A 15,463-nucleotide genomic window follows, 5' to 3' on the forward strand; every position below is an offset into this window, starting at 1 on the left:
CAAGCTACTGCTTCTCAGCTGTAGAATACCTGAATTCCCAAGTAATGTGACATTGATTCACTTTATTTAAACAAACACGGTGATTTGTTTTCAGAATTTCCACTAGGAAATTACTTATATGAACATATTTGTACTCCTGTCCCCCTTTTAATTCCTTAAATTTGTTGTGTTTTTTAAAAATCAGTTTTGAAACAGCAGAATTTATATTTTTGCACATTAAAACAATCCAGTTTTGCCATTTGAAAATTTCTAGGTGAGCTGTAAATGGAAACTCTACAAACATTTCTGATTTGTGCCTCTTTAATTCATCATGTAATTGGATGAAGATATTTTACAGAGTAGGTTATGGCTAGTTTGGCTTCTATTTTATATTCAAGATTTTATCTGCATCATCCTTTATCATTTGAATGTTGTGCTTTCACAGAATGTTTGCAAATTAAGAGGTTATTTATTGCTAAATAAATAACATTGTTTAAATATTTATTGTTCAGTGGGAATTGACTACAAACATGGGGCAGAAAATTCTTCTTTTCCCCTTTGTGTCTTGCTTCTGCACAGTGCTCTGGAATTGCTGTTTCCATATGTGGACATGCTTCTTTTGAAAATAACAGTATTACTGTTATATAGAATGTCCTCAATTATCTGTTTCCCTACCAGAACATTGTGTGTGGGTGGATTATTGGCATTTTAAGGTCTGTGTGACGTCTGGGAAGCCAGAACCTACTGTAAACTGAGCAGTAGAGGACAGTAGATGCAGGGAGGAGCATTCAGCTGACTGATTATTTTTAGAAGATAAGTTCCAAGAAATTCTGGACTTGCATGTAATGCAGCTGATTTAAAAGAGGGTTATAGCTTTTTTTAGGGTGTTGTATAGGGTTGCCAAGTCCAATTCAAGAAATATCTGGGGACTTTGGGAGTGAAGCCAGGAGACTTTGGGCTTGGGGCCAGGAGACATTGGGGGTGGAGCCATGAGCAAGGTTGGAACAAATACAATTGAACTCCAAAAGGAGTTCTGGCCATCACATTGAAAGGGACTGCACACCTTTTCAGTGCCTTCCCTCCATTAGAAATAATGAAGTATAGGGGCACCTTCTTTGGGGGCTCATAGAATTGGCCCCCCTGGTCCAATCCTTTTGAAACTTGGAGGGTGTTTTGAGGAAAAGCCATCAGATGCTATGCTGTAAATTTGGTGCCTCTATCTCAAAGAACACCCCCCCCCCGAGCCCCAGACACCCGCGGATCAATTCCCCATTATTCCCTATGGTAATCATTTTCCAAAGGAAATAACAGAGTGCCCAGTAGACATTTCCCTCCCCCCCCCCGCCGCTTTGTAAAGCTTTCTAAAGCGGGGGGGGGGAGGGCCTCCAAACTGGGAAATCCCCTGCTCCCACCTGGGAATTGGCAACCTTTCCTCTCTCATACATGCACGCACTTACTGGGTCTGGTTATTTGCTCTGAAAATGAAAGCAAAACAAACAGAAGCTGCCGCTGCCCCATGAAGTGCTTCCTGTTTTCTGCTTCCTGCTCAACTTTAAAGGCATACAAACAACGGAAACACACACACATTTTAAAACGGGACCTGTTTGCAGGTTTCTAAACCTGCCTGAGCTCTAAAGGTAGGTGTTGGCTGTGGGGGCGGGGCTCCCCCCCACCAGCCAGCTGGTTGGGAGCGGGGGGAAGCCTGTAAAATCGGGGGATCCCCCCCCCTGGGACCTGGGGATTGGGAAGCCTAGTTGTATGAATGTTAGTGTGTGTGTTTAAGTATAGGTTGTATGACCATGGCCTTGTAAACAAACAGATCCAATCGCAGGCAGTTAGACTATTAAAATATGTCCTATGCAGTATTTGCTATGTGACTGTTTTAAAATGAGTTTTCTGTAGCTGGTCCACTTATTCAGAATTAATTTTATATTAGTATTTGTAAGGTCCTGCAGAATATTCTCATAGGGTTGCTAAATCCAATTCAAGAAATATCTGGGGACTTTGGGGGTGGAGCCAGGAACAAGGGTGTGACAAGCATAATTGAACTCCAAGGGGGTTCTGGACATCACATTTGAAGGGACAGCTCACCTTTTAAATGCCTTCCTTCCATAGGAAATAATGAAGGGTAGGGGCACTTTCTTTTGGGGCTCATAGAATTGGACTCCCTGGTGCAATTGTTTTGAAACTTGGGGGGTACCTTGGGGAGAGGCACTAGATACTATACTGAGAATTTGTTGCCACTACCTCAAAAAACAGCTTCCCCAGAGCCCCCGAAACCTCCAGATCAATTCCCCATTATACCCTATGAGAATCGATCTCCACATAGGGAATAATGAAGTGCTCAGCAGACGTTTCCCTCCTCCCCCTCCCCCCCCGTTTCTGGCAACTCTGAAGTGAGGGGTTGACATCTCTACTCACGAGTTGCTGCCAACTTCTTCAAAGTAACACAGACACACCATTCTAAGAGGAAGCGTTTCCAATTGGAGACTGAAGCCTCTGGAGGGGGAAAGTCACATGGTCCTCTGGAGGTGTGGCTCTGCTCCCCACCCACTGGCCAGCTGACCGGGGGCGGGAAGGAGCCTGGGAAAGTGGAAGAACCCCCGCTGGGACCTGGGGATTGGCAAGCCTATATTCTCGTATTAGAGAAATTTGCATTTAAAGGGGTTTTTTTTTTTTGCAATGCTGGCACACAGACAGATTTCTGGCAGTTTCGTATTCTCTCTACTTTTGCAGGTTGTGAAGTCTCTCAGAATTCAGTTGACAGAGGCTGTTGTGAGCCTTTTTGACAGACTCTCATTAATCAGCGGTTTGTCAGTTTTGGACACTATCCTAGTTTGTTTGTTGCTCGCTTGCATCCCTTGCATCTACCACTACCCTCCTCACACTCCTTTTTCTTCTTCGTTGAATACTTCCTGATTTGATTAAACTCCACTTAAGGAGCAATCCTTAGCAGCTCGAATCAGAAATAAGTCCCATTATAATGGCTTGTAGAGGAAAATAAATTCTGGTATACCAAGGCATTTGTATTTGGACTTTGCAGCAAACAAGATTTATCAAACCAGTAAGTGTTTAATCAAGCTGTATGTGTATGTGAAGAGGAGGAGGTGGGAGGTGTGTGCAAGCACAGCAGACAGCCTATGTTCATGGTGAGCACTGACAAATCTCTTATTTCTTTAGAGGTTATCATGATGCTTGAGTGATGTCCAGTTTTTCATGGTTACACGTTATGTACATTGTATTTGTTGCTCTGCTTTGTGTTTTGGAAATTTTGTAAAGGTACTGAAATTTGGCTGGCTGAATTTTAGTCAATGTTCTTTTTCTAGGTTCTTCAGAAACTTTTAAATCACTTCAGGAAAAACAAGGACAAAGTGCTCCTTTTTTCCTTTTCTACTAAGGTGAGCTACACATTAACATGTCGTGATTTATCTTATCAGTCTGTGGTAAAATGTAAGGCACTGAAAACATGAATGTCTTGATTTTTATATGTGTTTTGATAATGATGAGGTACATTGGCAGCTTCAAACATTATATTTTTTCAACAAGGAAAGTACTTTGATGTAAGAAAACATTTAGAAATCATATGTATTCCATTATGCGTGGTTATCTATCTGTGACTGTTTTTTGGGGTTTTTTAATTCTCATCTGCAGTTTTCAGTGTTTGCATAGTGAAACAGATGTGTGCACAGTCACCATATGCTAATTTACCGGCAGTTTGCTCACTTTCTCCTGCAGAGAAGTATTTCTTTTTCTGTAGGGCCAGTGTGAAGCACCTCGGTGATAAAAGAAAACTCTCTCCTATGATCAAGTGACTAGGTCAGACTCTCTTGTCTCTCTTACATGTAGAATTTCTGCAAGAAAGAAATGAGATTTAGGAAATGGCACATATGATGAAACAGAACCGTACATATTTAAAAATAAATATAAATTTGCAATTTCTGCATCAAAGTAGTAGTTCGAAGTTTGTGTCTGGGAATTTTCAAGAGATATCATTGCTGCAAATACAAATTAGACGATAGTTATAATTCTGTGACTCGGAGAAAATGGGTGATGATAGGGAAGCTTTGGATAGTTCCGAACCTTGACTCTCTGATTCATGATGGCTGTTTTTAAATAGTACTAGTTGCCTGTTCTCTTGGTCTTTTCCTTCAGTTGCTTGATGTGCTGGAACAATACTGTATGGCATCTGGGCTAGATTACCAAAGACTTGATGGAAATACCAAGGCAGAGGACAGGGTCAAGATAGTAAAAGAGTTCAACAGCATGGAAGAAGTTAACATTTGCCTCGTTTCTACAATGTAAGAAAATGCTGTGTCTGCTTTTCTCTAGGTAGTTAGAGATTTATAGTAAATTTACTGCCCTCCCACTTGATTGATCTTGCATTTTGTCACTTCCTTGGGAAGAAGCAATAACATTACTGTCTGCAGTTATAAGATTGTGAAGTAGACTTCATCTGTCAAACTTATTAGGGTAGAAATGAGTCACATCCTTTACGTATGTCTATGTTTGTTAAATCTTCCTCTCTTTCTAGGGATTGCTTGAGAACTGTAACTTGTGAAAGATAACATTAGATAAAAGTTGCTTAGTTTACCCCCACTTTTGAAACCAAAATAATCACTAATAAATTAATTTTCAAAGATCTTTATCCTAAATGTCTTGTGAAACCAGTAGTACCAAGTACACAGAGAAAATCACAAATGGGCACAGAAATGGTCTAGTTTGTTAACTACTTTCTCATGGTAGAAATGTCCCTTAAAGAGGTATCCTTTCAATTATGTCATTCACAAGACTGCTGTTTTGTTGGGCATCCTACTAAATTTGATACCAGTTCTTCATATTAGAATTTGGAGCAGGATGACATTAATGTCTCTTTTATTCTGATATCCCTGTGCATCTGTGCTATCACAAATACATATACATCCATTTTCTAGAAGCCTCTGTAACTCAGTTCAGGTGTAGCATGAAACCATAATCAATAAATGTAATAACTTTGTTCCGATTTTATTGTTTTATTGTTTGTTGTAAGCCGCCCTAGCCACTTGTGGGAAGGGCGGGATATAAGTTACCAAATAAAATAAAATAAAATAAATAAGCAAGCAAGCAAGCAAGCTGTGGTTAGTTTATGAAACTGAGATTTTGCTCAGATACAGTCATTTGAAGTCTGGTTTGCCTGGTATCCTGGCCTGCACTGTGGTGGTGCTGATGCCAAGGAACTAGCTAGTATGTCTTTCTTCATATTTCAAACAAAACTACGGTTAAGACTAACTGTGGTTAATAGATCAACTTCAAACCATGGTTTCAGATCTTGATTTGACATACCCTAACTAACCATAATTAGTGAAGTGACCTACGTTTCAATTATCAGACTACCTAGAACGAATCACAGTTTAATATGAAATTTGAGCGGAGCCTATATGTCAAAGTCAAGAAACTTCAAAACTCTACCTCCATACTACAGAACAGAAACATGTTGCAATACCATCACTTATATTTTACTCTGGTTTGCCAGCTAAGAACTCATGCATTCTGTTAATTCTTTTAGTGCTTATGTTTTTCTCCCCAGCAATATATTTCATGAGACAGCCAGGCTAATTTAGACTTCCTAATATCGCCATTCCTCTGCTGCTCTGTTTGACTCTTTCACTCAAGTTGAACACTCTGTTTTGCTTAAGACAGAATATTAGAATTCTGAAATTTCCTTTTATTTTTGTTATAATAATAACTGATAACTTTGTAAGAGGCATACATCATCAGTTTACTCAACTCCTTTACTATGTTTTTGTTGTTTTCTATTGTAGCTCCAACAACTATCTTCTTTTTGTATACTGAAAGCAGAGAGGGCAGAAAGGATACTACTACTACTACTAAGAAATTTCATATTGCAGCCCCAAGAACCTACCCTAGATGATTTACAAAATAAAAATAATAAAAACAAAGCATATAAATTAAAATCCTGCATTTACAATCCAGCCCAGCATAAAAACTTAGATCATAAAAATATACCACTGATAGCTTAACAGTATCTAGTTTTAGAAAAGAGGTAAGAGTCCAGCAGCACCTTGAAGACTAATAAAATTTGTGGCAGGGTATGAGCTTTCGTGAGTCACTGTTAATTTCTTCAGATATTCAGTTTTAGTTAGATGAGTAGTTGTTTCCTGACTGTTGAAACATAATTAAGATTATTCACCTACTTAGAATTTAAGAACACATTTGGTGGATTTGGGCCAGAGGAAATACACCATCATGCTGAAGTAGACGGGTGTAAAAGAAGAAATGCCATGGTTTCAGTCTTGTAAATCTTACCCAGAAGTTCCTCTACTTTGAAACATTTGTAATGATTATGTAATTCAATGAGGACATCTTTTGAGTTTTTATTGGAAACCAAATTAACAAAAATCAAATTGTGTCCCTTTCCTTTACATTGACATGTGGTGCCTTATGAGTTATGAAAGATTGTGAGAGTTTGATAATGTTGATGGAAGGTGTTTCTTTTTCTGTGAACAAAACAACATATTTGATATAAGCAGTAGCATTTGACGAAAATTGAATAGGACCTCTGTGTATCTGGTAAAAATAATTTTGTAAAAGCGCAGCATTTTACCTCTGTACATGTGGACTGGCTTTCCTTGTACCAGATTATTGGAGGTGATAGGATGGTGACTCTGTTGTGATGAGGGTAAAGCTGCATGGGTACAATCCTGAATGGGTTCAATCCTGACTGATCATAGAATTGTTGAAAAGTAACTGATTATAATAAATAAATAATATTCTTATATTGTATCACACATACTCTGGTTTCTCTTCAGATCACATATTGTATCACAATAACAAGTTTTGGTAATAGTTGGGAAAGTGTTGATGTTAGATTCTGTTGCTTCCCTATTTTTTCTGTTATTTTAAAGGGCTGGTGGAGTAGGACTCAATTTCACTGGTGCCAATATTGTTATATTGTTTGACCCAACATGGAATCCAGCTAATGATCTTCAAGCCATTGACAGGTACAGTTATTAAAAATTGTGAGGCTTTTGTTTTGCTTGGTAGTTCTTTGTTTTGACCCTGGAAATTTTGTTTTTGCAGAGTTTACAGGATTGGTCAATCCAGGGATGTGAAAGTGTTTAGATTAATCTCTTTGGGAACAGTGGAGGAGATAATGTACTTGCGACAGGTTTACAAACAGGTAAAGAATTCACATTGCTTTGATTCAAATAGCTTACTTTTGTATCAAATCACTGAACTTCCTTCCAGGTGGTGGTGGTGGGCTACCCTAGAGAGAATTAAAAGCCCCTCCAGGGAGTTGGGAATCCCCTAGGAGGGCAGGGTAGAACAGGGGCTTGCAGGTCAGAGTGAGCATGTTCTGTTACACCTTGGTTGATGGGGTGTGGCAGGGTTCTGATGGACTCTGATGCAGTTGCTATGGACTCTGATGCAGTTGCTATGCAGTACGCACCTTGACATGAGATCTTTTTTATGTCTTCTTGTGAGGATTGGACATAGGATACCACTAGTAGTGGCACAGGCACCCTGCTTGAAACATCAATGCACCAGGGTTGAGATCTTTTGATGCGATAGTTAGCTATGTTAATTAACTGCTTACTACCATTATTGCTATCGGTTACAAAAATATTGCAAGTAGTATAGCTATTTTAGGTCATTAGTTCATGGAATGAAGTTATTGGATTGAGGAATTTTGACATGTTATTGTGGGAACATGCTTCTGATTTTTTTTTCTCTATTTTAGCAATTGCATTGTGTAGTAGTGGGAAGTGAAAATGCAAAGCGATATTTTGAGGCAGTACAAGGATCAAAAGATCATCAAGGAGAACTTTTTGGCATCAATAACCTTTTCAGACTTCAGGACCATGGATCGTGTCTTACAAAAGAAATTCTGGAGGTATGATGTTTACCTTTGGCCTCTTGATATATTATCTTTGTGTGTGTGTGTATCATTGCTATATGTTACACTACATGTGAGCTTCTTCAAATACAGTGAGGTATGGGACAGCAGCTGACTGCCTGTGGTGGCAGGGTGCTGCGTCAGTTTTCTGCCATCCATCACACTCCCAGTAACAGTGACCAAGCAATTTGAGTTTTGATGTGCTTGGTTCTCGTGGCTCCTCATTGCATGCACAGGGAAATGCTGTTCACCACTTCGGGGGTCAAGCAGCATTTTTTTCTCCAGACCAGTTTTGCCAGGGATCTTGGAGAGGGTTTTTGGGTTTGGTTTTGTTTTGGTTTTTTTGCCATTTTCTGGGTTTGTAGCAGGTATCACTGAGTGTGTGTGCAATGGGGGAGATACTTGTGAATTACCTGCATTGTGCAAGGGATTGGACTAGATGGCTCTGGATTTTATAGCTGTTGTTGTTTGGTTTTAGAACTTAATAACTGTTTGTGTGTATCTGGGTTCCCCTGTCTTGTTCAGCCTGTAGGCACTTCTGGAATTTTAGGAAAGAATTGTAGATCCCCTCACAAAATGTTATAATATGTCCAGATATTCCAAGCCAAGTATTCTCCTTTGATGGAACTAGCTGCTTTCAAATCGATGCTTCCTGCAGATGCAAAAATGATGCCTGGGTGCATCTATAGTACCTCTTGCTCCAGGTAGGCAGAGGAAAATCAGGGACAGCTGTTTGGTTTGTGTAACAGATCCTGTTTGGTTTACATTCCTCAAGACAGAGAAGGGAGAAGTTACCAAAGATATAAGGGAGTCTCTGTTTTTGCATAACTTTTATGTATTTTTATTTATTTATTTATTTATTTATTTGGGATTTATATCCCGCCCTTCCCACGAATGGCTCAGGGCGGCTTCCAACAATTAATCAAACTTAAAATTTAAACAATTTCAAATATAAAACAATTGAATATTTAAACAGTTAAAAACATTAAAAACAGAGTAATTCAGTTTCCTGTAAACAGATGGCTGGCCAGTTACCTCAAGTTGTTATCCTAGCTAAATATAGGCTAGGTATAGGCTAGCCGGAAGAGGGTCGTCTTACAGGCCCTGCGGAACTGCGCCAAGTCCCGCAGGGCCCTCACCTCTTCCGGCAGCTGATTCCACCATACGGGGGCCATAACGGAGAAAGCCCTTTCCCTGGTGGCCTTCAGGCGGGCTTCTTTTGGCCCGGGGATAGTGAGGAGATTTTGTGTTCCTGACCTCAGTGCTCTCTGGGGCACATGTGGGGAGAGACGGTCCTTCAGGTAGGCAGGTCCCAGGCCATATAGGGCTTTAAAGGTAATAACCAGCACCTTGTACCGGACTCGGTATATCACTGGAAGCCAGTGCAGAGTCCGGAGACCCAACAACAGCCGGGCTGCGGCACTTTGGGAGACCCAACAACAGCCGGGCTGCGGCATTCTGCACCAGCTGCAGTTTCCGGGTCCGAGACAAGGGCAGCCCCATGTAGAGGGCGTTGCAGTAGTCCAACCTTGAAGTGACCGTAGCATGGATCACTGTTGCTAGGTCGTCGCGCTCCAGAAAGGGGGCCAGCTGCCTTGCCCGTCTAAGATGAAAAAATGCGGACTTGGCAGCGGCTGCTATCTGAGCCTCCATCTTTAAAGAAGGCTCCAATAGCACCCCCAGGCTCTTGACCCTGTCCGCCGCCGTGAGCGGCGCACCATCAAAAGTCGGCAGGGGGATCCCCCTCCCCGGGCCGCGGCGGCCCAAGCAAAGGACCTCTGTCTTCGTAGGATTTAACTTCAGCCCGCTCAGTCTGAGCCACTCAGCCACGGCCCGTAGTGCCTGGTCAAGATTTTCCGGGGCGCAGACAGGCTGGCCATCCATCAGTAGATAGAGCTGGGTGTCATCAGCATACTGGTGACACCCCAACCCATACCTTCAGGCAATCTGGGCAAGAGGCCGCATGTAGATGTTAAATAACATTGGGGAGAGAACCGCCCCTTGGGGCACGCCACAATCAAGTGAGCGCCTCCGAGATAGCTCCCCCCCAATTGCGACCCTTTGTCCCCGACCTTCCAGGAAAGAGGAAAGCCACTGTAAGGCCAACCCCTGAATCCCTGCGTCGGCGAGGCGGCACGTCAGTAGCCGATGGTCGACCGTGTCGAACGCCGCCGACAGGTCTAACAACATCAGCACCGCCGAGCCACCCCGATCCAGATGCCGTTGAAGGTCATCCACTAAGGCAACCAACACTGTCTCCGTCCCGTGTCCCGGGAGAAAGCCGGACTGAAATGGGTCAAGGACGCTCAGTACTTTACTAGCCTGTCATCTGAGAAGGAGTGACCTGACCTGTTCCATTGTAGATCTTCTGGCCTTATTCACTGAAACTCAAGAAGCAAGTGTTTACCAACACAATAGCATTCATAAGCACCATGTTGGGGATTGCTGGCTCAGACCAATTAATTTATGTGATGTAGATGTGAATCATAAGTAAATTGCCTTGCTGTTTTATAGAGAGAGGGCCGAGTGGAAGCTGGTGTCATGACAGCAACCATGTGGCTAAAAGAGGAACCCCAGGAGCACAAGCAAATGGTATATTTTCAAGTTGTCTTAACATTTTTGCATATTATTAAGCATTGCAGATTAAAGTCTCTGCCTGTGTGTTTACAGACTTTACTAACAATGGATAAATGTGAGAAGAAAGGATATGGAATGAACAGAATGGTGTTGGTGGAAGGATAAACTGATTTTAGGATTTGCATTGTAGCAGTGGCCCATTAGCTTTTTCCTATAACATTTCTCCATGACCCCAAATAAAGTCTACTGGACTTAAAGACTTTTTTGGGGAGCAATTACCATATCCAAGGAAAGCATTCTTCTGTTACAGAGGTATTTCCAAATGGGTACTCCCTGCAGACCCAAAAGTAGTGCTTTCTGCATATTTCAAAGCACCTCCTGATCTAATGAAGTGTATTAGATCTTTGCTTTGGAGAAGAGCTGTTTTGGAAAAGAAGCAAATGGGTGCCTGGGAAAACGCCGGTGTCATGGTGCCCATGGGTACCAAACTGCTGCTCATTGTTGTAAAGTCTCTGCTTAAACACAGGAGAATCATTTTTATTTAGGTTTTATTGCTCTTCTTTCCCAATACTCTGTGTTGCAAAGCATTCCTTGATTGGCGAGGGATTATGTATAGATTGTAGGTATTTAGGTAGAATCAGCACATTAAGTTATAGCCAAAATGACAGCAAATAGTAATTGGAGAAGCAGTAGCAAAGTGTATAACAAATTAAAATTTCAACAGTTTTAGAAAAATGATTGGACCAATGATGCTTGTGTATACTATTTTAGAGCAAAAGGTTTTCTGCATTTTGTTTTTAATGAAATTAATATATGTTTGTTTAAAATCTTTTATAAAGTGCTCTTTCTAAAAGGAACTCCACAGCTCACATAGTAATTATATCATAAATATATTTGTATCAGTTGAAACAAATGATAAATTAAATAGCTAATCATGTCCAATAAGTATTAAATAGAAATTACTTTAAGATCATTCGTACAAAGTTTCCTTACAGATAATTTGCTAGATATTTACCAGAACTAAGTCTCATAGAACTCAATGGGAAATGCTAGCTAGTCAATCTACAAGTTTTTTTGGGGGGGGGGTGGTGGTGGTGGTGGTGGGGAATGAAGCTTCAGAAGTAATTGTGAGTCCTGGAAAGTTGCATGAAAATAACACATTGGAGGCTATTGTGATAAAACACAAGTTCCTTGTTGACAGTCAAACAATCGATAGCTATTTCATAGTTCCTATTTTTAATTAAATGCTGTTCCACATGCCCCAATTTTCATGTCTGCTTTTCATATTTAATTTTTTAACACTGAAAATTGGAATTGCTGTTTCAAAGACAATTTAAATGACTAGCTTGTTTCATGTTGTTATGTTTTGTATGTTTTTAGTCTGCTGAATGTGGTTATGAAGATGAAGACACTGTTAGTTCCAAAGAGCAATTGAAAAATGAAGCGCTGATTTATAGCAGCAACCTCAGTGATGAAGAGATGCCCATGGGAGATTCTAAAGCAAAAGCTGATCAAAACAGACCTTGCAGTGCAAAAAAGGCCAAAATTTCAGAGGGACAGCTTACTTTATTGCAGTGTGGGTTTTCTAAACTTTTGGAAAAGGGAATTGAAGGAGATGAGGATGGCAGTAGCATTGGTGCCTCAGAAGATGAAAGTGGTGATAGTAAGACAGTGAGGCAAAGAACCAAAAGAGGCTCCAAAAACTATGTTGATCTGAAACATCAGGACCACTGCACTATTTTTAGACATGAGAAAATGTCAGCATCCCCAAGCAGAAGTGCAAAACAAGAGATTTTTACTGAAACAGATCACATTTATCAAGTTGCACCAGATTCTGAGGAAAAAAGGGGCATTGGCAGTAAATACAAAGACAAGAATATTTCAAATCGTGTTGAGATAGTTATGGAGACTGAAGACAGTAGTTCAACTGAAAGTGAAGATGTTATCTTTTCTTCCCTGGCTCTTTGTAAGGAGGAAACTGGAGTAAACCGTGAAGGTGTAAGGATAGATACAGAAAATGCAAATACAGAAAAAAGTCCACTACTTACAACTTGGCAAAAACATTTTACTTCTGAGAAGAAACATAGCAAAGTATCCCTTTTCAGTAAAATAAAATCATTAAAAAGCATCCAAAAGAAGACATCTATGAAAGAAAAAAGTGACGTTAGTGATGAGTCTGAAGATATTGAAATGTCACTACAGCCCATATCAGGAAAGCAGAAAGCAATGAAACAAAAACACTTTCATGCTAAGGAACTTGATAACCCTTCCAGAATTGTTTTGCATGGAAACAGTGCAAGCATGGGGGGAAGTAATGCTGACTCTCAAAATATTGAGGAGTTTTCATCACCGGAAGACAATGTGGCAATTAGGAAGGTTGATGCTAATAATCAAAGGGTAAAAAGTAATAGGTGTAGCATTCACTTTGAATCCAGATTAGCAAGATACGATAACCGTACTTCTGTTACACTGAGAAAACGAACTAATTCCAATCTATCTCAGAACTCTTTCAGTAAGCAAACATTTACAAGACAAGGAGAAAAACGGGGATCGTTGGATAGCCTTCTTGGTAATTACAAATACAATGCCAAAGAATAGAAGTCAAATACTAGTATTGTTGGTCTTTTTTATTCTTGTCATAGAACAAATTGGTTTCAAAGTTACTCTTTAGCAAGCAGAAGGAAATTCTCTTCATGAAATATATTTCATTTTCAACTACATGGTCCAAAAGACTGTAGAAGACAGAGAGGTGGGAAAGATCTCTTTTGTGAGTAGAGCTCCACAGCCTGCTGTCGAGCCCAATTTCTGCATTTCAATTTCCCTGAGGTCTTTCTTTTATTGCCTGAGACTTAGGACAGGTTCAAATGTGTGTTTGTCACTTAAAGTCTAAGGATTAGGTGGTTGCAGGGCTTTTTTTGTAGAAAAGTCCAGCAGGAATCATTTGCATATATTAGGCCATGCCCCCTGGTGTCACCGTTGTTTCACACAGCTTTCTTAAGGCCCAGCAGGAATTCATTTGCATATTAGGCAATACCCCTTGATGCCAAGCCAGCCAGAACTGTGTTCCTGCTAAAAAAAAAAAGCCCTGAGTGGTTGGTGGTGCATAAATCTGCATGTTCTCAATTATAAGACACCAAGTGATGCTCATATACAGATTAATCTGCTCTTTGGTCTTCAGAAGAAATTTCTCCATACTTGCAGTTTAATATCTGGAACCAGTTATGCGAGTGGTTCTTTAAAAACATCCTGATATACTTTTCCTTTCAGAGTGTGAGAAGAATGTGTGTAGTTATTCTGCTGGCATGCATTCTCACTTTAGTTCTACAGGCAAACCAAAAGGAAACCGAGGGAGCTGAAGCATTTAGGTACAAAACGCTCTTTAAGATCCAGAGTAGGATAATACATGAAGGCAGAAATCATCAGAAAATGGGGATATATCCCATTTGATTTCTAATATTCTGCATGTAACATCAGGGCTTTTTTGGTAGAAGAAGCCCAGTAGGAGCTCATTTGAATATTAGGCCATACCCCCTGATGTCACCATTGTTTCAGGAGGAAATCATTCCCAGGAGAAATTCATTTGCATATTAGACCACACCCCCTGATACCAATCCAGCCAGAACTGCATTTCTGTGCGTTCCTGCTAAAAAAAAAGCCCTGTGTAACATTATACGAAAGGGCACATATCTTCTACTTCCTCACCTAGGAGCAATAGAGGAAGAAGCACACAGTCTCCCAATAATCATTTGTATCTTATTTCAGTATATTAAATGTCCCATAGAGAAAGATTATATTTGTGTCAGAAAATAAGTATATGTCATAACATCTGACATAAAGAGAAGATGTTTTCTTCTGTATTATGTATGCAAATTTGGCACATGGTTTGAGAAATTGGTTTGAACATGTGGAATTGCCTTATGCTGAGTTAGGTATATTTGTCTGTCAACTATGTCTACTCTGACTGACAGCAGCTCTCCAGAGTTCCAGGGTCTTTCATCTCACCTACAACCTGATCTTTTTAGATGAAAATGGAAATGTTGGGGTTTGAACTTGCTCCTTTTATGTGGAAAGCAGATGGTATGCCTCTGTACAATGGCCGTTCCCCATAGTACTATGGGACAGTTACTGTGCTCATGGTTGATTGTCCTGTTTCCTCACAGTACAATAAAATGTAGCTAGTAGGAGGACAGTAAAGTGTGGAATAATCAAGAACATTTTGAAAGCTATTCTAAGAAAGATAATTAACCGGGCACTTTCTGTATTGTGTGCATTTACAACCACACTGATTTAGAAATAATTTCTTTGTAGACAAAAACTTGGTGGTGTTCATAGGAAGAGACAAGAAAGTGGGTATTAGGCATTGTAGTTCCAGAATTCCCATTATTTTGTCAAGTAATTTTGAAGAGCCATTTTTGAAACAAAAACAAAGTGTCAGATAAAGCCCTGGCTGTCTCATAATACCCTATTTAAGCTTTCTTTGAAATTGCCGTTAGAGCTTTACACACTCATTCTGTAAGTGGAAATTTTGAGAGAGATTTACTGCCTGCCTGTACTACTGTCTACACTAAGTTTTTGTTCCAGTTGAATCTCCCCCCTTTTTATTGGTCTTGGTGATTTCACTGTTTCTATTCAGTTGTCCATTTACATTATGTTCTTTAACTAAAAATGGTGTGTGCTGCACACAAAGACAGCAGAAACCAGTTCCAGTCCAGCTGTAACCTGTGCTGGGGTAATTATGGAGGCTGTAACTATAAAATGTCATTTTTATATGCTGATGGGTCCTGAACTGATAGTGACTGACCAAGAAAAAGATCTTGGGGTTGTGGTTGATAGCTTGTTCAAAACATTGACTCAGTGCACAGTGGCAATTAAAAAAGGCATATTCCATATTAGGAATCATCAGGAAAACAATTAAGAATTAGGGTGTGTGTTCAGCTAAATCTGAGCCAAAGAAATACCTGGAAAATACTTTATTGGTATTTTTCAGGTATTGATGAAGTCAGATTTAGATTT

At 40.1% G+C, this 15,463-nt stretch overlaps 1 protein-coding gene across 1 annotated transcript in view; it reads left to right on the forward strand.

Annotated features, from left to right (window-relative positions):
- ERCC6L2 (ERCC excision repair 6 like 2) overlaps positions 1 to 15,463 on the forward strand; it is a 97,969-nt gene that overhangs the window by 59,576 nt on the left and 22,930 nt on the right. Inside the window, exons 12-18 of the mRNA XM_060235457.1 lie at positions 3,306 to 3,377; positions 4,132 to 4,277; positions 6,882 to 6,977; positions 7,057 to 7,156; positions 7,718 to 7,870; positions 10,388 to 10,465; positions 11,831 to 13,019. Coding sequence (XP_060091440.1) covers positions 3,306 to 3,377; positions 4,132 to 4,277; positions 6,882 to 6,977; positions 7,057 to 7,156; positions 7,718 to 7,870; positions 10,388 to 10,465; positions 11,831 to 13,019 — 1,834 coding nt within the window. The remainder of the gene's footprint in view (positions 1 to 3,305; positions 3,378 to 4,131; positions 4,278 to 6,881; positions 6,978 to 7,056; positions 7,157 to 7,717; positions 7,871 to 10,387; positions 10,466 to 11,830; positions 13,020 to 15,463) is intronic.

Source organism: Heteronotia binoei, chromosome 4 (assembly GCF_032191835.1).
Source record: "Heteronotia binoei isolate CCM8104 ecotype False Entrance Well chromosome 4, APGP_CSIRO_Hbin_v1, whole genome shotgun sequence".
NCBI lineage: Eukaryota > Metazoa > Chordata > Lepidosauria > Squamata > Gekkonidae > Heteronotia > Heteronotia binoei.